This window comes from Lynx rufus, unplaced genomic scaffold (genome assembly GCF_022079265.1).
Source record: "Lynx rufus isolate CCGP_SWC_20201006 ecotype Redwood Valley unplaced genomic scaffold, mLynRuf1.p SCAF_11, whole genome shotgun sequence".
Taxonomy (NCBI): Eukaryota; Metazoa; Chordata; class Mammalia; order Carnivora; family Felidae; genus Lynx; species Lynx rufus.
The window spans coordinates 3861333-3888571 of record NW_025814825.1 but is presented as its reverse complement, the minus strand read 5'-3'; the positions used below and the strand labels follow the sequence as shown (position 1 = coordinate 3888571).

The following is a 27239-nucleotide window of genomic DNA, read 5'->3' as shown; positions in this document are numbered from 1 at the left end:
AGGGGTCACTCTGCACCCCTCCTTCATTAGGCCTGGGTTAGATGGTAGCATTCCCAAAGCACGGCACAGCTCTCCAGAGTCACCATCCCCAGATCTCTCTTCCCCACTCTAAACCTTTTTAGTTCTCTTTGACTAGATCTAAGCAGGGCCAGCTTCACGGGTGTGTGACCTGTGCAGTCACACAGAACCCCGCACTTTAAAGGGCCCTGTGCTTGGTTTAATGCTCTGCTGTTGCCCTGTGGAATTTTTTAACGATTTTTGAGCAACAGGCCCACATGTTCATTTTGCACTGGGCCCTGGAAATTGTGTAGCTTATCCTGGGCCTAAGAGCTGTGGGACAGGTTCCTACAGCCATTTCCTTGTAAACCTGCATACCAGATATGGTAGTTCTGACAACTCAGATAGCTGATAACTATCTTACTGGTCTAAGTCACAGCAGGCAGCAAGAATCCCATTCCTATGGCCACTTCACTTATTTACTTGCTTATAATGGGTCTTCCCTCTAAGGATATGTAAAGTCCACCGAGACAAGACCTATTTAGTTGAATACTGTGTCCTCACGTCCTAGCTGAGTATCTGGCTCATATGTTCAGTAAATACTTGTTGGATGAACATTTATAAAATATTACACCTAATAACTTTATATGAAAATCATATGCCAGACTTTATACAGAGGAAATATTCTCAAAGAATCAGCATAATACTGATTTTTCCACAGAAATATGTGTAAAGTAGGGAGATGCTTTCTCGAAATCTGCAACTAATACATAGTTTTGCTGTAATGCTGTAATTTTTCAAGATAGCCACTAACCATTTATAAAATACTTGCTCTAAAATGTACCATGGGAGTTGTTTGGCCTTCTTTGTGACATTAAAGCCCATCTCAAGCTCATTCCAAAATACCTACTTTTCAGCACCAGCAATGGACCCCCCATTTAATGAGTGCTCATATGAGATTGCTCCAGAAAGTAAAAATATTTCAAATGACAAACAGTAAACGTTAAAATAAGTACAGCATTGTAACCACCACAGCCTACAGGAGTTCTAAGTCAGGGAGACCACAGCCTGGCTCACGCAACAAAGGGCTGCACATATTACCAGCCAAAGTACAGTGCTGCAATAGCATAAAGCAGTTCAACCAGCTTGCCAACTTTAAACTTTCAAAAATTGGGGGTATTTGCGTTATTTCACTTTCTATACGGATTTAAACGTAACTTTATATTATTTGACATTTGCATAATCAAATTCACACAAATGGAACCACAGTATATGCCACTAGGTTATCTGAGTTTTAATGTGTCTGTAAATATAAACACTGCTTTAAACTGAACACAATAAAGGGTGGATGGGGAATAAGCAAAGAAGCAATGACTTTGTCTAGCACCAGATGACCTAAAGTGGTTTTGGCAGCAAAATCAAACAGGAATATCTCTTTGAATTCATTTGCTCTACATGGCAAGAGAAGGAAGAAGTAAAATATTTAATACCTAATATTTAAATCCTAGACAAAACATTTCGGTGTAACTAGGGAAGTGCTTTATTTACTCTGATCCAAGTCAAAGGTAGTTGGATAATTAGTTTTCTTTAAACAACATTCAGCTTTGCTGACATCTCATTTTCCAAAAGCAGCTGTTAGCCAAATATAGTATTGTTTATTCACTCCCCGGAAGGCTGTTTTTAAAAAGTGCTTCTTCTGGTAAATATGTTGCATCACATAATTGGAGATAACAGGAAAAGTAGGAGTTGCTGTGTGGATTTAAATAAACATATCCTCAAAAGTCCAGTTTTCTGTTTGTGAATAATTCTTTTATTTTTTGCCACTAAGGCACACTGAATTATTCCCTGATTTTGGGTCATGTTAGGAAATATTCCAAACATGACCACACATGAGATATTTCTCTTGAAAAATAAGAGATGGAAGTTGGACCCTTTGCCTTTTCCCCTTATTGTACACGTCAGCTAATGTATGTTAGCTATTCCAGTGCCAGAGACCTTACCTCATACCTAAATTGCAGTTGGATAAAGTTTTATATTTTTTAAGAAAGCCATCTATTTAAAAATACCTGTAGCATCTAAGTCCCAAATTATCCTGTGAAGAGGAAAGAATGAAAATTGCTATTGCTTTTGCAAAGAACACACTCAGTCCCTATCATTTACAATGTGTTTGGCTTGCATGTGCTACTTACATTGTTGGCTACTTCAGTTTCTAGGAACTGAGAATGTATGTAACTTTCTCTGATCTGACTGCTATTTTCTTCTGACCACTTGGGTTTTCTCCTGCCTAAATATTTCATCCTTAAAATACATTTCTTTCTTGACTCCATTATTGACCCAAATTCACTGTCAGAGCCAATGTAAAAGAGAGTAGAAATCTCTTTAAACTGGAAATCAGAAAATCTAGGCTCTAATTCTTACTCCATTGCTGAAATCCATGGTTTCTCCTTGGGGAAAATAAGGATGAAATTGATGTCCAAGAGATCCTATTCAATTCTGAAATTTTTTTATTTCACTCACTAGTTAATATGATTTATTGCTGAAAGTGGGTGGGGTCACACAGTGAATGCCAAAATTTGGGGCATGGAAGGGAAGATGTTTGTTCTTTAGGCTTATCCAAGCTGCTGTGACCTTCTAGACGCATAGCTAATTAAGAGCTCCCAACATACAATTCACATTGCATTTGTCATCTACTTCTTGCGGTTTTAGATGGATGCTGACAGGCCAAAAAATGTTCTGTGCTTACCTGGGAACTTGCAATCTTTTCATGTTCTGAGCCATTTTTCCATTAGTGCTTGTGCATGAGAAGTATTTCAAACAAGAAGCCAAAATGCACTTCTAAAACTATGTTCAAATTCTAGCAAGATTTAAGATGGAGCAAATGCTCTGCTTCCCATTTGGATCCGTGAAGCAGTGAACACACTTGATGACGAACACATTTATATTTTCTTGCACATAAATATGTTTGTCATAATACCAGAACCATTGAGACAAATTGCCATGTTCAGCTGGGAAATGTATCTTTTCTCTCTGTATTATAAAGAATGTGTTATGGTACAATTATTCTTGTGGTTTTATAGTTCAGGGCACTTTTATAGTATAGGAAGCTTCTGTCTGCTGAAATAACATATGCTACTTAATTACTATAAAGCTCTTTGCAAATATAAAGAACTACTAATACCCATTAGCAAATAAATTTTCTAAACACATTCTGCTTTTGTTATTGTATGATTTCCGTAACAGAGAAGTACAGAATGGTTTTGACATCCTATCTCAAGGAAAAGAATGATTCCTTGTAGAAAAGTAGATCTTACAGATTTCTACTCCTGACTGGTAGGTACCCATAATATAAACATTTCCCCAAAGTTTATAGGTTCTTTGAAAGGCCAAAAGGCATACATTGAATATCAGTACCATTCCACCCAACCAGTACTAGAAGCTGCAGTGAAAACTGATTATGAGCAATAAAAAGCTTTTCAAGAAGATATTTAATTACATAAACATTTCTAACTACAAGGGTGCTTATATCGAGGGCTCCTTTAAAATTATTCATCCAGTTTTGTGTTGGTATCGATAGCTGCATTAGTCAGGACTCTGAGGTTTAAACAGAACCTCAACTCAAACCAGATCAAGCAAAATCAAAACAAAACCCACAATCCCTACACCTACAAGGAACACTGGGTAGCTCAGACAATTTTAAAGCAGCACTGCAGGAACCAGGGCCAAGACCAGAACCAGGGACATCCTGGTCCCAGGAATCTACCACTTTCTCCACTCAGGGAGCTCCAGAGTTGGGGGTGGGGCAGAGGGGTGAGGGGGAGATGGCTCAGGCTCCCAGTCATGTTCTCCCAGGTTGACAATATCAGCAGAAAGAGGGCTTCATTCTCTCAAGGTTCCTATAGCAAAAAAGGATCCTGATGTGTCTTAGTTCATTTGCCCAATCCTTGAACCAATTACTGCTGTGGTATTGTATACTGTAACTGACTGCATTCGGGTCATCCTTAAGAACAGAATGGAGAGCCAGAATTAAGAACCCCAGTAGGACCACAGGCAGTAGTGGGGCTCCCCTAATAAAAGAGGGTATTGCTACCAAAAATAGGATAGGAGAATGGACTGGACTTAAAACTGAACCTTACTTTGGTGACCTTGGTCCTTTCAATCTTTTTTTTTTTTTTTTTTAATTTTTTTTCAACGTTTATTTATTTTTGGGACAGAGAGAGACAGAGCATGAACGGGGGAGGGGCAGAGAGAGAGGGAGACACAGAATCAGAAACAGGCTCCAGGCTCTGAGCCATCAGCCCAGAGCCCGACGCGGGGCTCGAACTCCCGGACCGCGAGATCGTGACCTGGCTGAAGTTGGACGCTTAACCGACTGCGCCACCCAGGCGCCCCGGTCGTTTCAATCTTGAGATGGAGGTTTCTGATAATCTGCTAATGAGTGATCTGCAAGCCTGCGGTATTGTTTTTGACAACCGTGAGCTTGGTGCTCCTTGGCATCTGGGCTGCCTTGGCTTTAGTTATTTGCCTACCTTCTGAAATTCTTTCCTCTTAAGCTTTTGAAACTAAATAAATACATTCGTTATGGATTGATCTTGGGAACCAACATGATGCCATGCAAAGAGAACAGGGGAAGTCAAAAGCCCCAGATCCTTCCTTGCTCTGGCATTTACTAGGCTTCTGACCCCTGGAAGGTTACTTCGGCAGGTTCTCAGATCTTAGTTTTATCATCTGTAACATCAGTGCCCGTTCCAAGGTTGCCATGAAGAGGAACGTATGTAAGGCACAGTGGCTGCTCACATGTTCAATTACCGAAGGTGAGGTACCACCACCTTTAGGCAAACTTAAAGAATCGTGTCTAATGCTTCAAGTACTAGGCCGAGAGCTGGACAACGAAAGGGTAAGACATGGCCGCTGCCCTCACTGGACTTGCATTTTAGTAAAGGAGAAAACAATAGAGGGAACATGAAAAAAACTGCTAAGCGTGCAAAGAAATTACCATGTACTAGAACTTCACCTATACACTCTCCCATCTAGGGTTGCTTTTTAATGGATTTAAGCACCAGTTACTGTGGCAGAAAAACAGAACTGCCCAGTTTTTTGTAATAGATTGAAAAGAGGACATTTAGGGCATCCTAAATGGACACGGCAAAATACAGGCAAAAATGGACATGTCCTATATATGCAGGATGCTTGGCAACCCTATCTCTATCCTGACAACCATCCTACAATCCTATTTATATAGTTATATAAATATATTACATATATTTACATAAATAATAAATCCTATGATCTCCACTGTACGAGTTAACAGACTCAGAGACACTGGGTGACTTGTTCAAGGACACAGAAATGGCAGAACTGGGAACCAAGCCCTAATCTCTCTGGCTCTAAAGCCTGGAATCTTTATACCATTCACTTTTCTCCACAAAGACAATGGAAGGTTTAGGGTCAAATTCCATTTTTTAAAAAAATAATTTATATATATGCCATGTCCCCATGTAAATTACCAAGATTTTATTGTACATTATGTATTAATCTCTGCATCATTATTGCTTGTATATTTAAACTTAAAAAAAAAACCCTATGGCAAAGACTAGGGACAATGCTAACATAGGGCAATTGTCACAGTGCTATGCTCAAGTATATGGAAGTCTTACATTGGTGACAAAATATATAGCTATCTCCTGTCCGTCATGAAAAAGTATAGACTGAAACAAATAGAACAAGTTAAAGATACTGCATAATGCCATGAAGTTTTAAGACAATGAAAACTAGATGTCATTAAACTCACCACTAACTGATGGTAACGGGCTGCATCAGAATCAGCCTGGGGAACTTCTGAACAAAGTTTCCTGGGATACATTTCCCAGTTTTCAACTTCAGAACTGCTCAAGAGTAGGGCTAGAATTAGTTTCAGGTGTTTCTAGTGTACAACAGACTTAAGAACTACTGACCTAGAGACATGTTCCATTTTAAAATTAATCAGAAGCAAGAGAGCACAAGCCAATTTAAAATATGTATGAGATGAGGGAGGACCCAATTCAGTAGCTTTCACCCAGCTACTGAAGCTGACATAAACACTTTACACAGCACTACACAAAAAAGTAGGACACTCATTACAGCAATCGATCACACACACTGTTCTACCATCTCGTTTCCCTGATTCACAATGTAGGTTCTAAATTGATGACTTATTGACTTTTCAAACAATTAGACTCCATGCATCAGTGAGGTTGCCTGCTGCTTCTACGAAATCCACAAAGCCCCAACCATTTGTAACCCTCATGTATCTAGACATTACTGAGACAGAAGTACCAAGAAATATTTACTCATAAGATGCGCTGAGTTTCTATTCTACATGGTGAGGAGGGGAAGTTGTGAACTACTATAGAGTTGCAATCCACAATTTGAAAAACTGATGCAGTTCAACACTTCACTTTATAAGTAAGAAAACTCAAGCCTAGGGGGATGTCATTTCACCATCTTAATCAAATTTTTTGTGTGACCTTTCATTTACCAAATCCCCACCGTGAAATCTTAACTCTTAACAATGTGACCCCAAATGACTTCCATCCCTAGGTTCTGCACTCTCTTACTGCAGACTGACTGTAAGTCAGACTTGAAAGCCAAGATGAGCAGCTCCTTTGTCTAGTTATTACCTCTGACCAAGGCATAAGAATTCACTTAGACAAACAGCTTTCGTAACCTACCTAAAAATAGGCTAGTTCATAAATTTTCTAAACTGTTCTTCCCTGCTGTGAGCAGCCCTTGATCTTTGACTGTAAAACCTAGCAAACTTTGGCATGCTCTAATGTTAGTTTTATAGGTTACTGTAAACCTCTATAAATTTAGCATCATTTCTCAAATCTCAATAGTTTTCTCATTCTGAATGCTTGAACATTTAGGTCACAAATTGAAATAACAGCAGAAAAATACTCATCTTTAGGCAGGTTGTACGGTTACCACTTGGCAAGAAACAGACAAAAATTTAAACAGAGCATAAAAACACTTCAAAGCTTTATGAACTTTGAACTTAGCACACTTTCCTAAATTTTGGTGGTTCCAACTACAGGAAAACCAGACTCTAAAGATTTGAGATGATTTAAGCTAACTCAAAATCTTTCCAATTCCTGACATCAGTACTAGATTTATACTTTTATTATGGTAACATATAGTTGTTACAGTGAGATCTATAAACATATACAGAATTATTATATTTAAATTCATATAGAACAATATTTACATTTTTAAGTTACAGTTTTGAAATCAGAAGATGAAGTACAGCTTAAGTTTACGACAAAGAAAGAAAAACACAAAAGATAGACAAAGCTAACAGTAAAAATATAACTATCTGTTTTTGATACGTGGAAATGCTCAGAAAGCTACATCTTCTTAATCTGATTGTCCAAATCATTAAAATATGGATGATTCAGTGCCATTTTGCCAGAAATTCGTTTGGCAGGATCATAGACCAACATTTTCTGGAGGGGGGGCGGGGAGATAAAAAAGAAAAAAGGTTTTGACTTAAGAAATGAACCATAAAAAAATAAAGCTTTAATTTTTCTACCAATAAGCCATAAGCTAATAATTTTAATAAAAATTACTACCAAATGAACATTTCCATTAGTTCAGTACCATACCACATAAATGTCTCAATCCTCCATACTTCACCCTCTAGCTCTTATTCCTTAAATCGTAGATACCTCAATAACCTCTTTCTGCTATAAATTATGCTTTAAGACACAAGCATTCTTAGTGAGATAGAGATAGTTTTAAAACCAGGACATAAATTTAAGAAAGATATCTAGTTAACTATATTTACTTTGAGAATTAAATGGCCATCTGAGTTATTTACAACATTCTTGAAATGGTGGCAATTAGCTATAGTGGTTTCTAATGTAGCCTCCATCAAGTTCCAAATAAAAACAAAACCAGAGCACAATGTGTTATAAACATAGTTAAAATGAGAGACTAAATGAATGATGGTCAATCTAGTATTAAACTTAATTTACACATAACCAGAAAAGACTGCATAAAGTTTAATGCTGATCTTAAATTTTATCTTTAAGAAACATTAATCTTAAAGAAAATCAAATCAATAAGCAAACCAGACATACTTTTACTATCTAGTTACCCTTTGAGCTGCTATTACATATTTAGCACTATATTAAGTGCTTGACACATACCGTGTTACACAATCCTCACAACAAAGTATTGGTCCCATTTTACAATGAGGACACTGAGGCTCAGAGGTTAAGCAGCTTGACCCAGTAATTCATAAAGCTAAGGAGTGGTAAAGCTTAAATGTGAAACCAAGTCTGATGTTTTACAGTAGTGGTTCTCATCTGGCTGAGATTCTGCCCCTCAGTGAACATTTGGCAATGTCTGGCATTTGGCAATTGTCACAACTGAGAGGAACATGCTACAGGCAGGTATAGGGCAAAGGACTGGAATGTTGTCAAATATCTTACAGTGTACAGGACCGATCCCATTAACAAAAAATGATCCAGTCCAAGATGTCAATACGAGCTAGACTAAGGAATCATGATTTATAGTATTTGAGTTTCATTGACTGAAGTGAAATTCTGTGTTCAAGAATTACAGAAGCTAAAAAGACAGATACAAAAGGCCTTCTAAGTCAAATCAACAATATTGATACATAAAATATCTGAATGACAGGTAAAGGACTTGGGATTTCACTGTAAGCAATTTGGAAATCTGAGCTGAATTTAGAGGCATAATGATTTATAAATTCTGAAAGGAGACCAAAGACCAATTAGAAGATTTATAGGATAATATCACAATATTACATTAGCCAAGATTCATAAAAATTAGTTCCATCTAAAAGCTTAAGATTTAGGGGGCATCTGGGTGGCTCAGTTAAGTGTCTGACTTCAGCTCAGGTCATGATCTCACAGTTCATGGGTATGAGCTCCGTGTAGGGGGTCTGTACTACAGTTTGTGGGTTCAAGCTCTGTGTCGGGCTCTGTGGAGTTCTGCACCACTGGTGCAGAGCCTGCTTGGGATTCTTGCTCCCTCCCTTCTCTCTGACCCTCCCTCACTTGTGCTTTCTCTCTCAAACTAAATGTACTTAAAAAAAAATAAACAAAAGTTCGATATTTAGAGGCGCTTGAGTGGCTCAGTCAGCTAAGAGCCTGACTCTTGATTTCAGCTCAGGTCATGATCTCAAGGTTTACAAGATCAAGCCCTGGGTAGGGCTTTGCACTGACAGTGCAGAGCCTGCTTGGGATTCTCTCTCTGCCTCCCGGCCCCCCCACGTGCACTCTCTCTCAAAATAAATAAACTTTTAAAAAAATAAACAAATAAGGGGCGCCTGGGTGGCGCAGTCGGTTAAGCGTCCGACTTCAGCCAGGTCACGATCTTGCGGTCCGGGAGTTCGAGCCCCGCGTCAGGCTCTGGGCTGATGGCTCAGAACCTGGAGCCTGTTTCCGATTCTGTGTCTCCCTCTCTCTCTGCCCCTCCCTCGTTCATGCTCTGTCTCTCTGTCCCAAAAATAAATAAACGTTGAAAAAAAAATTAAAAAAAAAAAAACAAAAGCTCAATATTTTTTTTGTTATTTTTATTTTTATTTTTTTTAAATATATGAAATTTATTGTCAAATTGGTTTCCATACAACACCCAGTGCTCATCCCAAAAGATGCCCTCTTCAATACCCATCACCCACCCTCCCCTCCCTCACACCCCCCCATCAGCCCTCAGTTTGTTCTCAGTTTTTAAGAGTCTCATGCTTTGGCTCTCTCCCACTCTAACTTTTTTTTTTCCTTCCCCTCCCCCATGGGTTCCTGTTAAGTTTCTCAGGATCCACATAAGAGTGAAAACATGTGGTATCTGTCTTTCTCTGTATGGCTTATTTCACTTAGTATAACACTCTCCAGCTCCATCCACGTTGCTACAAAGGGCCATATTTCATTCTTTCTCATTGCCACGTAGTACTCCATTGTGTATATAAACCACAATTTCTTTATCCATTCATCAGTTGATGGACATTTAGGCTCTTTCCATAATTTGGCTATTGTTGAGAGAAAAGCTCAATATTTAAATACTGTTCTAAAAACAATTTTCCTAAAGCAGGCCTAGGACAATTTCTTTTTTATCCTAATAGATTTTTTTGGCCCTATTTTTAAAGAAAACAACTATTAGTTGAGAGTGGCAATGTAGTAGTAAATGCAATTTTTTTTTTTATAGTTACTGCTTTTTTTTTTTTTTTTTTTGAGAGAGAGACTGAGAGAGAGAGAGAGAGCAGGGAAAAGGAGCAGAGGGAAAGAGATAATCTCAAGCAGGCTCCATGCTCAGTGCAGAGCCCTATGAGGGATTTGATCCCAAGGATCCTGGGGTCATGACCTGAGGTGAAATGAAAAGTCAGACATTCCCCATGGATTTATAAGAATTACATTATTCCTCCTAACCTTTCTGATGTAGAAACAAGGCACAAAGTAAGAAATGAGAGTTCATGCAGTAAATGGCTTTAATAACTAAAAATATCAAGCAATAAGGAAAAACCTATGTCTCGGATAAACTAAAAAGTAGTACACACTGGGACAAAAAGTTAGAAGGGAAGGCCATTACACACCAGCAACTTAAATAAAGGTGTACTAACCCTGGCCTTGCCTTCACAGAGCATCTTCGCTATGTAAGATTAAAAAACCAAACAAATAACATCTAATTCTGAATCCTCCTCTCAAAACTATAATGTTTCTTGGTATCTAAAATGAAGCTAGTAACAAAATAAACATTAACAGTCATAATAGCTATGTGCCTAGCACAATATATATTGGCTTTCTATTTCCCAGGTAAAAGACAGGAATTGAGTACATTCAGAATCAATAATGTTGAAATCAGTATAAAGGGTCTTCTTACCGAGAGCAGATCCAAGCCATTTTCATCCAAGTTTTTGACATGCGATGCCAGACTTCCTGGTTTCCACTTGGGAAATGTATTCTTATAGTCCTGTAAAGATTCCACTTCTGGCCACACTTCATTATTGGGGGTGCCCAAAGCTCTAAAAAGCCAGAGAAAAACAAAAAAAATTATTAAAGCATACATATAATCTTATTGTTATACATGTTGCCTTATTATTATTTCATCTGAAAACTTCTTAAAAGCTTAAATATAAGGCAAAAATACCTGAAAATTCTGAAGAGTTGATCAATTTCTGAATCCCCATGGAAAAGTGGTTTCTTAGTTGCTAATTCTGCAAATATAGTGCCTATACTCCAAATGTCAACTGGAGTTGAGTAGCGAGCTGACCCCAGCAGTACTTCTGGAGATCTATACCAGAGTGTCACTACCTATTACAAAGCAAATTTTTACACTGAATAAAAATACCTTTAAATAAATACATTAAAATTTTTTTTTACTTAAAAATTAAATTAAATATTAAATTTAAAAAATACATTAAATACCTAAATATAAACATTTATATTTCAGTAGGACTATCCTTTAGAAAGTTCCATTAATTCCTCTGATAATATTGTTTGAAAGTCAATTAACTATACACAATATACTAAATGGAAGATAAATATTTAATTCCTAAGTTCTATTCATTAGGTTAAAAAACACTATACAAACATACCAACGCTTTTCTTGCTTTTCAAATCATTAGAGGAAAAGGATAAAAAAAAAATAGTCAAGATAGCATTCACTTTTCAAAAAAAACAAAAAGGCAATTGATAATAAATTCAGTGTGGCACCGTACAAATGAATGAATACTGCTTACATGCTAACAATGTTAAGTCAGGGACTCCTGGGTGGCTCAGTCAGCTAAACATCTAACTCTTGATTTCTGCTCAGGTCATGATCTCAGTTCATGCATGAGCTCAAGCCCGGTACGGAGCCTGCTTGGAATTCTCTCCCTCTCTCTGCCCCTACTCCACTAGCACTTGCTTGTGCTTTCTCTCAAAATAAACTTAAAAAAATAAAAACATAAGTCAAATAACAGTGGTCTAGGGCTAATCTATTATTTTACTATCTATAATTTGTCACGGCAAAAATATCATCTCTAACTTAAGCATCTGTTTAAGCCAATGGGAACCAAATAATCTTTATTTATACAGCTATGGGAAAAATAATAAAAAGGGATGATAAAAAGAAGCCAAGACATCTAACCAAATGAACACTGTTCTAAGTTTTGATTTGAAGATAGTCTTTGGGATCAGGGATAGACAACCCCACAGAAGACAGTTTTCCAGAAGCTCTCTACTATACAATTCAATATTCCCTTTCTCTCCAGAAATAACAAATGAAATGCCATGTCATCTGTATTAACACTGAAAAACGTTATAGTAGCTTCTAAATGTACCTGAAACAGTAACCCTTAGGTAAAAAAACCTGTCTTTTAACCAATTTGTGTACCAGATGATCCAAGCAGGAGACAAAAAAAACACACAGGAGATTTGCATGGGTAAAGTTTACTAAGAAAGATTCTTAACTAAGAGAGGGTTAGAATAAAGAGACTGACTAATAAGAAATAATAATTTCTAGAACTGTAGCAAGGATAACCCCTTCCTCCTGCAGTGCCTCTCCAACACCATCCACTGACATCACACCTGCTGGCAAAGAAATAATATTTAAAGGTCTGAGTTAGATTTTCACATAACATGCAGTGAAGGGTGAGTTTGGAGCTGAGAGGCAATAAATTAATCCTGCACAATGGAAACCTTTATTATTTCTTTCTTGACTTAAAAAACAAATACAGAAAACAATCCAGCAATCACACATACTCTAAAACACAAAAACCACTATTCTACATACCTCATGTGTATATACTCTAATAGGTATTCCAAAAGCTCTGGCGAGGCCAAAATCAGCCAATTTAATTGTTCCTTTGTCATCAATCAATAGATTTTGAGGTTTTAAGTCTCTGTGCAAAACTCTTCTGGAGTGGCAAAACACAATCCCTTGTAGAATTTGGTACAAGTAACTCTGGAAGAAGGAAACATAAGTTAGAAACTTAACTGTACCACACAATAATTTTCTAAATAATCTTCGTGGGTTTGTTTCAAAGATATAAGAAATTATAATGCAGGTAAACAATTTAACTGCCACAAAAGCTTTCAGGCCATTTGAGACTAGCAAGCAGCATTTGGGGTGAGAAGCCCACTGATATGCTAAGATATTCACCTTATGGACACATCCATATGAACTCATTTAGTCTTCTACTATTTTTCATCTCTCATTCTTTTTTCATCTCTTATTCTTAAGTCCTAATTAGTTTTCTGTATAGAAAGTTTTTTAAACTTTTATCTATATACTTATAGCAACTCTAATTTTATTAAGATTTGTCCATCTCTATTTCTTATTACATATTCATTTCCTCTTTAGAAACCTTGGTCACAGATTCCAAAAGAAATAACAAACAGGATATTATGATTATATATTTAAATAGAGACAATTATTGTAACATGCTATTTATTAGTTCAGAGAAAAGTATTATACAAGACAGGTGTTGCCAAGACAACGTAATTGTCATTTGAAGCAACATGAATATTACAGAAATCTGAAGTATACATAGTAACAATATTGACTTATAAAGTTCAAAATTATAAAATAATACATAAAATCAACTGTTGGAACAAATGGCTAACCATTAAGATCCCTAGTTCTTGGGGCGCCTGGGTGGCGCAGTCGGTTGGGCGTCCGACTTCAGCCAGGTCACGATCTCGCGGTCCGTGAGTTCGAGCCCCGCGTCAGGCTCTGGGCTGATGGCTCAGAGCCTGGAGCCTGTTTCCGATTCTGGGTCTCCCTCTCTCTCTGCCCCTCCCCCGTTCATGCTCTGTCTGTGTCCCCAAAAAATAAATAAACGTTGAAAAAAAAATTAAAAAAAAAAAAAAAAAAAGATCCCTAGTTCTTTATACCAAAATAAAACTTTGATCCATCCACACAATTTAAAACAAACAAAAGGGAGGTGTGGCAACCTACTAAAAAATATTGTCAAGTATTGTTCTAGCATACACGATGTTTGAAAGACATATAAGCTAAAGTCCAAAAGTTATGTATAAGACTGTTGAATATATGATAAAAATTATTAACAGTATATGCCATTAACAAGTCAAAACAACAAAAGAAAAAAGGAATAAAGGGAGTATTATCAACATGTTAGCAAAAAGGACCTTAGAGACCAGTGAAAAAATATCCTAACAGAAACATCAATGAAGATGTTTATAAATGGCTAAAAAATGAGATACAAAATATTTGCCTTTTTCACATGATGGACTGATAAAATATTTAAAAGATTGATAAAGCTAGGTACTAAAACAGTAACTGTTACCCACCACAATGAGTAAACTGCTACAAGTCTTTGGAGGGCAACTGGCACTATCATGATTTTAAATGTAAATAAACATCTTCAACTCATTGATTCAAGTTATAAGAACTTATCCTATAAAATTGCAAATGAAGATCAATATACATAAGGATTCACTGCAGCATTGTTCCTAAGAGCATGAATCACCAAGCTGGAAAACAATTTCAATGTTTATTAGTATGGAACTGGTTTAAATAATCAGATCAAACAGGTAAGGCTATATGTTGAATGTTTCACAGTAAAAGGGTTTTACAGTTTTGTAAAACAGCGTATGTATGTACACAAAGTTGACATGCAAGTGTCTGTAAGACTATTAAAAAACTAACAATGGGTACCTACCTCTGAGAAGTGGTTTGGTAGAGTTAGTGTAAAGATAAGACATATCCACATATACACTTCAGTGCTTTTAAAAAAATTATACATTCATAATTTAGAAATTATACATTTATAATATAGAAATGTCTATTGTAAATTAACCAAAACATTCAAAACCAGAATAAAATAAAACCACTTGCCATCATTACCTTACCCCAAGCTTTTGTTACACTGTTTCACACATATCTGACCCTCAAATAAAGACCAAAACATCCTAGCTTCCAACAATGGAATACATACCTACTGGTTTTGTTGTCTCAGGCACAACTTTTCACTCTACAACTAGAAGCAGTATCTAGTAATAAAAGGGGTAACAATCTAACCTATAGACTGTGGGAAAAAAATCTTCCTAGTTCTACTTCCTAACACTCTTTCCAAGGATATTCCCCCAAAACACAGAACTTCTACAGAATAGACCCTTTACACTCACAATGGATAAATACTAATAAACCTAAGTAAGCTTTTTACCTTAACAAGTGAAGATTCCATGAACTGACCAGGAGGGATGGAATCTAAGTATTTCTTGAGATCCATGGAAAGGAATTCAAAGATGAGATATAACCTGGAATCTTGCATAAGCACATCTTGAAGACTGAAAAACAAAACAATTATATGGAAAAAAATATCTATGAAACATTTTTGACCTCTCACAAAATAAAACTTCCAAAAACTTAACAGTGGCTATCACAGAAAGTGAAGCTTTAAGAAATGTTCTGTAACAACAAAAAGTACATACTGTTTTGGGAAAGAAGAGATGGTAGCTTCCCTAGTAATGAAAACCTTAGTTCTAAACTAGAATTTGAGAAAGGACTCTCAGGGCAGCAACTGAAAATTACGTAATATTATACAGAAGGTACTAACTGTCAAACCACTTCTATTACAAAAGAACATTTCTAGGTTGACTACTTGTTGCTCAGAGTTTGTTTTTTCATTGAAGTGAATTACAGAAATAAATTTTAAAATTTATTAGGAACACTTAACAGTTGCTCATTATCTCCAACCCCAGAAAAATGCAATTTAACCGTAACTTGGCCTGTTAGGAAACACCCTCCCTCCCCGCCAATACCAATCCAAATAGTTAAAAGAAAGAAAAACACTTTTCTTTTTCATCTGACAGAACTACCCGTCTTAGGACTCTGATTAAGAGGTCTTCAAGGACCAAAGCTCAGACTGGTATAGGTGATAAAGGTCTGTGAAAAAGGACTTTTTTCTCCCTTGGCTGGTTTACCTTGAGTTTTCAGCTCCCAATACTAATCTCTTATCACCCTGCTCCTGTTTTAACAGCCCATTTTTCCTATGCCTGGCACCCCCAATTAACAAAAATAGTAGGGTTCTCTTCTGCTCAGCAATTAGACCAGATATTAAGCAAATGTAAAAAAATTTCTACGTTGAAATTCACACTTGAAATAGTATGCGGAAAATGGTTTAAATTCAAATATACCATACCTGACTATATTTGGATGACGAAGTTCTTTTAATAGAGAAATTTCCCGAATCGCAGTACTAGGAACCCCTTCCTCTTCACTTTCTAGTCTGATTTTCTTCATGGCTACCACTTGACCTGTAGTTTTGTGTCTACCCTTATACACAACTCCATAGGTACCTGAAATAGACAAAGTAAATGTCTACTATACGACACCCTCCACAAACTAAGATTTTACAAAATGACTCATCTTGTAAAATGTCACGTGATAGAAATGTCTACTGTGACCAGCTAGGAAGTATCATACTCATGATGATACTCTCATCACTTCCAAAAAGAAATTGCGGGTAACTACAACCTATCACATCTATAGTTTAGAAATAAAGTTCATGTAGTCATCACAATTTTCCCATACATTTAAATAACAATTTCCCAGCACATTTTAGAGAAGAAAACAGATCCTTTGCAGATCAAAATTTATCTTTCAAATATCCAATCTAACAATAAAGCAGGCATAAAATACAGGGTGAGGATTTGGGCTGAGGAATTATTAACAGGAGTCACTGTGACACTTTCAGAAAACTTTGTATAGACTGCTTTATGCATATCAAATACATACTCAACCCTTATCTAAAAAAGAATGGGGCTAAAATATTTTATTAAATATTTATTAAATATGGGGCACCTGGGTGGCTTAGTCGGTTTAAGCATCTGACTTTGGCTCAGGTCATAATCTCAAGGTTCATGAGTTCAAGCCCAGCATCAAGCTCTCTGCTATCAGCACAGGGCCTGCTTCAGATCCTCTGTCTCCCGCTCTCTCTGCCCTTCTACTGCTCATGCTTTCAGTCTCTCAAAGATAAACAAACATTACAAAATATATATTTATAAAATCTATTAAAGTTCACAATATCTACTATATAGTAGGAAAGCCTCCCACCCATTCTGAAGTTAACAAGAACACTGATTTGGATATATAGGCTTCAGATAAGGAGTAACAATGTCAATATAAGGGATCTTGGGCAGGAGAAGGGTGGATACAGAGGACAGAAGTGGCAATATTAAGGGAGGCAGATTAGTTGATTTAAAAAGTTCATATACAGGACACATTTAGTCCCCAGATTTAGTGCGTTTTAAAACTGGAGTGGGAGGGGTGCCTGGTTCAGTAGGTGAAACATGTGACTCTTGATCTCAGGGTCATGAGGTCAAGCCCCATGATGGGCGTGAAGCCTACTTAAAATTAAAATAAACAGGGGCACCTGGGTGGCTCAGTTAGGGATTCGATTTTGGCACAGGTCATGATCTCACAGTTTGCGAGTCCGAGCCCCAAGTTGGGGTCTGTGCTGACAGCTCAGAAGCTGGAGCTTGTTTTGGATTCTGTGTCGCCCACTCTTTCTGCCCCTTCCGTGCTCATGCTGTCTCTCAAAAATAAACATTAAAAAAAATTTTTCAAATTAAAATAAATAAATAAAATCTTAAATAAATACAATCTTTAAACTGGAATTGGAAAATTTAGGGAGATCCTGAACTGCTTGACTATACATAAAATTTTACTGAATACCTTATTATTCTTCTGTAACATCAGTATAACTTCAAAAGTGATTAGAGTACATTTTTCTAAAGAGATCTATTCTAGTTTTTACTAGTTTCTCCAAAGGTAGCAATGTTTTTAAAAAGGCTAAGAACTACTATCAAATTATCTACTGGCTTAATTAGATTATTAGAGATGGTTTGGTGAGTGGCAAACTGATGTTATATAAACTTTGTTCTAATTTTGTTTTAAGATTTTATTTTTGAGTAATCTCAACACCCAACATAGGGCCTGACCTCATAACCCTGAGATCCAAAGTTGCATACTCTACCAAGTGAGCCAGCCAGGATCCCCTAATTTTGTTTTAAAGAGAAATTCTAGGGGTGCCTGGGTGGTTCAGTTAACTGACTTAGGTTCAGGTCATGATCTCATGGTTCGTGAGTTCAAGCCCCATGTCAGGCTCTGTGCTGATGGCTCAGAGCCTGAAGCCTGCTTCAGATTCTGTGTGTGTGTGTGTGTGTGTGTGTGTGTGTGTGTGTGTACGCGCCCCTCCCCCACTCATGCTCTGTCTCTCTCAAAAATAAACATCCAAAAAAAATTTTTTTTTAATTCTATACAATAGTGGGTCTTCCTAAATACTGGTGTCATTTTAAAGACAGAATTTGACTAAAGAGCCATTTCACATTATTTTGATTAAATCTGGATTAACTGTGACTCTTGGACGACCAAAGTCATTCCAGATTTTAAAAACCTCAATTTTATGGATCTTTACAACCATCTTTAAAAATTGGTAACTTTCTGTACACTTAAAATCTGTCCATTTTTTGGGTATAAATCATACTTGCATCAAAAAACACAAAAGTAGTTAAGTCAGAAGCACAATCACCTGGCACACTGTGAAAGCAGACTCGGAAAGAATCATCACTTGCATAAATATAATATAAGCAGTTAATGGTAAATTCAGGACTAAATTTTTCCCCCTAATATTCTTTCTTTCCTTCAAGTGTACAACCTCATCAAGGTCTAAAATTTACTCATAACAATTAATTAACTTATAGCCAACACTTAGTATTTACCCAATTTTAGAAATCACAAGTGCTCTATGGTTCTCTTCTTTCTCTTTTTGAGCCATTACCCCTCATAACTACTGGTACAGAGCTCTAGTTAAACAGACCAGAATGATTCTACTAGGCAATTACCAAAAATTATTTATAAGATGCATGCATGGTATGTACTCTGAAATGAATTAAACATTATTAAATTTTTAAAAATATTATAGTCAAAGTTATGGAGACTCTAAATGCTAAGCACAAAACCTTTATGTAACACATGTTTATTGAGTGAATAAAGGCCAAGTTAGGTCCCACATCATGGATATAGCTACCATGATCCAAAAAGATGTTTTCTCATGATAGAGCTCAAAAACTAAAGTGACAACACTCAGATCTTTGTAATTTAGAAGAAGCCAGAAAATGTCTTTGTAATAACTGAAATAAGAAAAGTCTATATTTAAGAAATGAATCAGGTTGTCAAAAACTAAAAGTGTTGGGGCGCCTGGGTGGCTCAGTCGGTTGAGCGTCCGACTTCGGCTAACGTCATGATCTAGCGGTCTGTGACTTCAAGCCCCGCATGGGGCTCTGTGCTGACAGCTCAGAGCCTGGAGCCTGCTTCGGATTCTGTGTCTCCCTCTCTCTCTGACCCTCCCCCGTTCATGCTCTCTCTCTGTCAAAAATAAATAAAACATTAAAAAAAAATTTTAATAAAAAAAACCTCAACGTGTCAAGATAGAAAAAGTAGGGGAACTATTCTAAGTTAGAAAAGATTAAGGAGATATCAATCACTAAATGAAATGCAGAACACTGACTACATCTTCAGAAGATACATGCAGAAGTATTCGAAGTAAGACATATCTGCAGCCACCCTGGAAAACAGTATGGAGGTTCCTCAAAAGTTAAAAATACAACTACCCCTCAACCCAGCAATTGTGCTACTTGGTATTCATCCAAAGGATACAAAAATGTTGATTTGAAGGGGCACATGCACCCCAATGTTTATAGCAGCACTATCAACAATAGCCAAAGTATGAAAACAACCCAAATGTCCATCGACTGACGAATGGATAAAGCAGATGTGGTATACATATGTACAACGGAATATTATTCAGCAATGAGAAAGAATGAAAGATTGCCATTTGCAACAATGTGGATGGAACTAGAGTATATTATACTAAGTGAAGTCAGTCAAAGACAAATATCAGGATTTCACTCATGTAGAATTTAAGATACAAAACAGATGAACATAAGGGATGGAAAGAAAAAATAAAACAAAAACAGACAGGGGCGCAAATCTCAAGAGACTCTTAAATACAGAGAACAAACTGAGGGTTGCTGGTGGAGTGTTGGGTGGGAGAAGGGCTAAAGGGGTGAGGGGCATTAAGGAAGACACTTATTGGGATGAACAGAGGGTGTTAAATGTAAGTGATGAATCAGTAAATTCTATTCCTCAAATTATTATTACACTATGTTAACGAACTTGGATTTAAATTAAAAACATAAAAAGTAAAGCACACCACTACAACTTACTTTACACTGGTCAACAGAAAAACAATATGCTAAAACACAGATAATAAAGTAAATGTGACAAAACTAACATCTTGGTAAAAGGTATTACAGGTTCATTAAATTTATCTTTCAACTTCTCTGTATGTTTGGAAATAAAATAAAAAGTTGAGGGAAAGAAATTTAACTTTTCAAATCAGTACTATAATGTTAAAATTTGACCAGGTATCTGGCAAAAAGCAAAAGAAAATACTGTGTGAAAGATATCATCTAGGCCTTAAATTATTTGTACAATTTATTTTTTCAAAAACAATGTCCACCAAAGGGGCGCCAGGGTGGCTCGGTCAGTTGAGCGTGTCCGACTTCAGCTCAGGTCATGATCTCACAGCTCGTTGAGTTCAAGCCCCACATCAGGCTCTGTGCTGACAGCTCAGAGCCTGGAGCCTGCGTCAGACTCTGTGTCTCCCTCTCTCTCTTCCCCTAACCCACTCACATTCTGTCTCTGTCTCTCTCAAAAATAAATAAACAGAAAAAAAATTTTAAGAAAAAAAAAAAATGTCCACCACATAATCTAAAACTGCCAGGCACTGGAGTAGTCAAAACAATACAAGCCAGAAAAAGAAACAGGAAAAAACACTAAGGGAAACTGATGTTATTATCAAATATTTGACTACATCCAATAGTGCTGGACACTACTGCCAGGCACTGTTCAAACAGCTGTGAACAAGACAAAATCCCAAACCTCACAAAGCTTACTTACAGTGTAGCAAAGAAAAAGGATATTAAGGAAAACAAATTGAAAGAATTGCCATTGCCAAAGGCAATGAACAAGGCATATGAGGAGGTATCATGTAGAAGAATTGGGGAGGCTTGTAACTCCAGTAAATAGACTACATTTCAGATTATGCTCTGAACCACTTCTATTTGTAGTAGCAATTACAGTACCTTCCTCAAGAGTCAAATCTGTAGTCTCTTGCATGTTAGGAGTTCCAGAGTTTCAAAGAAAAACACATTTACACAAAAAGAATGTTTCTTTTTATTCCAAACTAAAAATCAGAACTCATTAAATTCTCTGAAGACTTAAGAAAAACTCAAAGCAGAAAACATTAAGTCTGTTAATCAAACCTATTTTTAACTCAGAAACAAGACTAGCTTAGTTGACCAGGTGTTAATAAAGTATCTAAGTGATTTTTTTAAAAAAATCATCTAACATTTGTAAGTTAAGAACAAGAATCAATCTCTAACCCAACCACCACCCAAACATATCATTAGTATCTTACTAAATTCTTTCCAGTATTCTGCCCTTGGCTTTTTAGTAGTACTCCTTGTACAAGTATAGTTTTGGAGAACACTAACAATACACTAGTCAGAAACATCCCTGAAACAGAATCTGCATACATAGGGGTGCCTATGTTGGTTGAGCATCTGACCTTTGATTTCAGCTCAGGTTGTGCATTTTCTCACGGTTCCTGGAATTGAGCACCGAGTTGCACCAAAGCAGAGCCTGCTTGGGATTCTCTCTCCCTCTTTCTACCCCTCCCCTGCTCATGCTCTCAAAAATAAAAAAAATAAATAAAAAAACAAAAAACAAACCCTATATAAATTAGACTCTAATAGTATAAGTTGTACCATTTATTCCTATAGAGTTTAGAATGTTAATACCAAGACTTTTATATAGAAACTTAGATGCTCTTGGGGCGCCTGAATGGCTCAGTCACTTAAGCATCTGACTCTTGATTTTAGCTCAGGTCATGATCTCAGGGTTTATGGGTTCAAGCCTGCATAGGGCTTTGATGCTGGCCGAGGAGAGCCTGTTTGGCATTCTCTCTCCCTCACTCACATGTTCTCTATCCTTCTCTCTCAAAAATAAATAAACAAACTTTAAAAATTAAAAAAGAAAGTTAGATTTTATGTTGGGGGGAAAAAGGCAAAGGGATATTTTTACCCATCACTTATGCCATATAAACATTCTTTAAAAACTTTAATGAAAGTACCACAGAAAGGGAATGAATAATTATACATAAGAGTTATTGGTTTAGAATTGTTTAAACATGTAAACAAGACAGATCATTTAAATCTAGGGAAACTATATAGAAAACTTATTTAAATTGGCTTAATAGCCTATTGTAGCAGCTTAGAAAGTTTAGGTAAAAATATTTACCTTAAAAACAATTGTAGGAGATTAAAAGTACACTGTTAAACCTAATTCTACTGCCCTAACCTTTCCCAACACACATACGAGTTATCAACAGTCTTCTCAAATTACAAATACTGCTTTAAGTGTTTCATATTTAAGATAATTGGGGGGAAGAGGGTTGCCAGGTAATCATATCAGAATAATTTCAATTCTCTTGGATATGAACATTTGTGTTTAAGTTACCATGTAAAGAACATATAATTAATGCACATTAGCACAGGATATTTTAATATTTAAATATTTTAATATTTACATGTCTTTATGTCACAGATGTTATAAGCATTACAAAATCCTTTTTTAAAACTTGGGTATTAAAAACACTCACCTTCTCCGATTTTCTCTATTTTGGTATAGTCTTCCATAGTTAATCGTAGATATGGTAGATCCTAGAATGAGAGGAAAAACTAATTTGATCACATGATCACCTGCCACTATAACTCGAAAGGTGGTTTAAAGTTTGTAATGAGATACAATGTGTAAAGCATTTTCCACAGTCTCTAGTACAGTGTTAATTTCCCATTAATATTAGTTACGTTAAAACAACACTTACAGGGGCACCTGGGTTGCTCAGTGGGTTAAGTGTCCAACTTCGGCTCAGGTCATATCTCGGTTACTGAGTTGAGCCCCAGGGCAGTCTCAGTGCTTGCTGACAGCAAAGAGCCTGCTTGGGATTCTCTGTCTCCCTCTCTCTCTGCCCCTCCCACACATGTTTGCCTGTGTGCTCTCACTCTCAAAAATAAATAAACATTAAAAAAACCAAAACACTTATAAAGGAAAGGACTTCTGCAATTAAGATTTTCCCACCTTTCTTGGCTCTTAAAACATCAGAAGTATTTGTGTATCTTAACCAGTATAGTAGTTGCTTCTTCCAAACAAATTAACACTCAAATTTAGACACAAACTTATCTATACACCCCAAACAAAAAACAAAAGTATGTTCTCTTTACATAACACTTCTAAGAAGCACTAATGTGTGCTAGTTATACACCCAAACACTTCCATAAATAATATTTGACTGAATTTGTATCGCTTCATATTTTTTTGAAGAGAATTCAAAAGAAACATTTATTTTTTTTTTAATTTTTAACATTTATTCAGTTTTTGAGAGACAGAGAGAGCATGAGTGGAAGAGGGGCAGAGAGAGAGGGGAGACACAGAATCCAAAGTAGGCTCCAGGCTCTGAGCCCGACGCGGGGCTTGAACTCACCAACCGCTAGATCATAACCTGAGCCAAAGTCGGATACTTAACCAACTGAGCCACCCAGGTGCCCCAAGAAACAGTTTTTAAAGACACAAGTAGCAGGACGCACAGCTGGCTCAGTCAGAAGAGTGTACAATTCTTAATCTCAGGGTTGTGAGTTCCAGTCTCATGTTGGAAAGAGCACATTTCACTCACTCACACACACACACACACACACTGGGTGCAGAGATTACTTAAAAATCTTAAAAAAAAAAAAAAAAAAAGACACCAGTAGGGAGCTAATGTGGCCATACTGCTCACCCATTAGCAAGACTGTTTTAATGTCTGCTAAAATGCTGACAAGACACTCAAAACTTCCACAGCTGAGAAGTTTGCCAATGAAACATAACTTCAGAAGCCCAAATCATAATTCCCTTGATTTCCTAACACACTCCTCTCCTCACTGATAAGATCATATATGTAAAGGTGACTCTGAGTGACACTTTAAGTTCTATTTCTCACATTCATCTGCAAAATTATCCCAGAAGTAGAGACAAATCTTTTTAAATGAAGAAAAAATTGCACTACATTGTCATGAGGGCCAATCTTAAGTATTTTTTATTTTAATGTTACAAAATAGCAATAATTAGGATAATTGCCTTTTTTTACAATATCCAGATTTAATATGCCTAATGAACAATAAGACTTTGAGCTCTCTTTGAACAAATGGCTAAAACTTCAATTTCAAAGTTGGGTTTAATTACCCTCCCTCCATTTTCCTGTTTGTAACAGTTTAAAATAAAGGATGTCACTTTAAAATGCCTTTTGAATATCTCCTGGGGCTGCGTACTATCAGCAGGATGTAAAATGCCAATGGCTTCATCTCCTAGCCAGAGACCTCCAGGTCTTTAAAGGGAGCGGGACGTGCACATGACCAACTCTAGTATTAAATAAAAATACTAACACATACATATTTGTATCTATCTCTACGCATTTCTTAGCTTTCCACTTTGCATTGTACGTAACAGCCATCAAGCATAAAATTAAAACGAAAAATATCCAAATTCCCTCTGGCTCTATGCCTCGGCCAAGTGTTTTTAAACGCCTTGGGTGCACAAGAGCCCTGGGCACGGAGGCAAGCCCGAGAAGGCCCACAGGTTAGTTCGGTGTTCCGGGACGGCCTGGGTTTGGGAACCGGCGTGGGTATCTGGCCCCGGAGCCGTCTGGCCTTCCGCCCCCGAAGGCTAGAGCAGGGCGCACAGGGGACAGGCCGGAGCCGCAGGGCCTAAGACGGAGCCTGGCACTCCGCGTCGTCGAACCAATGCAAGGGTTTGGCTTCAACCAAGACCCGAAAGCCTCCTCAGCCAGGTCGGCGGCATTTTTCCGGAACAGCCGACCGCGACCCCTGACTGCAACTCCGAGGCCAGGGCAGCCCCAGCCCTCCCCGGTGTAAGTCCGCTGGGTCTGGGCTCCCGTGAACCTTCCTGGAAAGCCGGGGCCAGGCCCGGAGCCGAGTGGAGGCCCGGCCTAGTCTCCACAGGCCCGGCCTGGCCCCGCGCAGACCCCCGCTGCCCAGCCCGGCCTCCTAATACCACCCGGTTCCTCAGCACTCCTTCTCGGGGGCCTCCGAGCCGACCCCCGCCGAGCACACACCCCTTAGGCATGACCCTGACCTCAGCAACTCTACCCGGCTTATTATCCCACGACGAAAGCGGCAGCAGCTACCACGTCAGCGTCACTCTCACCTCAACTTCCAAGAGCCAGCTTTGGAGTTAAGTGCAAGCTGTTTCAAACTCACCGCGCTAAAGGGTCCGGGGCCCACCAATCAGATAGCCCGTAGACTTTCAAAGGAGCCAATCGGAGCCCAGCCACGCTTGGGCGGGCCTTACCGGGTGGCTAAAGCGCGAAAAAAAATGGAAAGGGCGGCTGGAGAAAAAGCAGGAGGGCGGGCGCCAACTGAGTCTTAGCGCAGGCGCTTTCATTCAGCCCAGAAGAGTGTCGTCCTACGTTTCTAGTCGTCGGAAATCTACCGTTCACCCTGGGTCGGGTACTTCCCCTTCTAGTATTGGCAAAAATAAAACTTTTTGCACTCAAAGTGATACTACATATACATTTAGATTCCATTACTTTCACTTCTAATACTTAAAGCTAGCGTATATTTATGTTTTTCTAAGTCGGTGATTTTCCAGCTAGGCCAAAGAAGGAGCACATTTCACACATGCATGCATACATATACATATATGGATATATAGATATACATATATATATGTATGTGTGCATATATGTATATATGCATATACACACACACACAGATATATATACAGATATATTCACTTTCTAAAATGTTTAGTGTTTTATTAAAGATTGCATTTATTTAAAAATTAAAAACAGGGGCTCCTGGGTGGCTCAGTCAGTTAAGGGTCTGACTTAGGCTTGGTGAGTTCGAGCCCTGCATGGGCTCTCTGCGGTCAGCACAAAGCCCGATTTTGGATCCTCTGTTCCCCTCTTTCTCTGCCCCTCCCCCTCTTGCTCCCTGTCTCTCTCAAAATAAATAGATAAAACTTTAAAAAAAATAAAATTTAAAATTAAAAAGTTTTAAGTTAAAAACAAAATTTTACATTTTTAATTTTAAAAAATTTTCACATCAGAATTTTAGTTGATTTTTTAAAACACAAAAATTCACAATTCCATGAAAGGAAAAAAAAAAAGATCTAAATTATACTTTAAATAATCCAGTATCCAAAACTTTCTCTTTCATTGCCCTCCACCATATTCTTAAGAGAAATTTCTGCACTTGAACTATCTTTAAGTCTTTAAGAAAATATGAGTAAAATAGAACTAGGAATAATAAGAGTCCCTTAGTAAGAATTTCTCTTTGGCCTACCCTTAATGGGATGTAGAAGAAAGAGTGACTACCGTGAAATCTACAAATATGTATTAGAAGACTCAGATTATGGGGTGCCTGGGTGGCTCAGTTGGTTGAACGTTAGACTCTTGATTTTAACTCAGGTCATGATCTTAGGGTATGTGAGTTCAACCATCAGGTCAGGCTCTACACTGGCAGCAAGAAGCCTGCTTGAGATTCTCTGTCTCTCTCTCTCTCTCTGCCCTGCATGCTCATGCTCTCTCTCAAAAACAAATAAATAAACTTAAAAAAAATAAGACCCCAATTAGATGCTCTTATAGATAGCACATTTACTAAAATTGGAATGACACAGAGAATATTAGCATGGCCCCTGGGCAAAGATGACATGTTCCATATTAAAAAAAAAAAAAAAAAAAAAAGCAGCAGCAACAGCACCAGATTAGGGTAAAGAATAGAGGTAGTATATCACATGCATTTAATTTAAGTGTTTAGTACCTTTTTACACAGTGAGCAGTTTGTGTCATCTGGCACTATTTGTGGTACTAATGCACGGCCTTGACAATGTTATGCTCCTAGGTGGCAGAGCATTTGGGATTCACAGTGGAGGTAGAGGGTTGTGAAATCTCTGCCTGAACCTAAGAACTTTTAAAACTTACTTTTAAAATCCCAAACTCACATTCTAAATGAAGACTGACTACACCAGAGAAAGCTTTAGAGAAGAAGACTGTTCTCTGCCAGTTCAGGGTACTGATTTTAATGAGAGTATATATATACATATACATATATATGTTTCTG

At 37.5% G+C, this 27239-nt stretch overlaps 1 protein-coding gene and 1 non-coding gene across 5 annotated transcripts in view; one reads left to right on the top strand and one right to left on the bottom strand.

Annotated features, from left to right (window-relative positions):
- The window catches only part of CDK1 (cyclin dependent kinase 1), a 32482-nt gene extending 7133 nt beyond the window's left edge, over window positions 1-25349 (bottom strand). Inside the window, exons 1-8 of one of the 4 annotated variants that reach the window (XM_047072813.1) lie at window positions 25252-25349; window positions 22724-22784; window positions 16139-16295; window positions 15161-15284; window positions 12766-12936; window positions 11140-11303; window positions 10873-11014; window positions 7131-7475 (exon numbers count right to left, since the gene is read on the bottom strand). In XM_047072813.1, the coding sequence (XP_046928769.1) occupies window positions 7377-7475; window positions 10873-11014; window positions 11140-11303; window positions 12766-12936; window positions 15161-15284; window positions 16139-16295; window positions 22724-22760 (894 nt within the window). In that variant the 5' untranslated portion in view covers window positions 22761-22784; window positions 25252-25349 and the 3' untranslated portion in view covers window positions 7131-7376. Of the gene's footprint in view, window positions 1-7130; window positions 7476-10872; window positions 11015-11139; window positions 11304-12765; window positions 12937-15160; window positions 15285-16138; window positions 16296-22723; window positions 22785-25251 lie in introns of those variants that run through there. The other 3 variants (XM_047072814.1, XM_047072815.1, XM_047072816.1) reach the window with 3 other exon arrangements.
- A 1403-nt stretch (window positions 25350-26752) lies between these two features.
- On the top strand, window positions 26753-26859 carry LOC124507346 (U6 spliceosomal RNA). Its single transcript, XR_006961000.1, has one exon. It is a non-coding gene; the product is annotated as a U6 spliceosomal RNA (small nuclear RNA).
- Window positions 26860-27239: the final 380 nt, after the last annotated feature.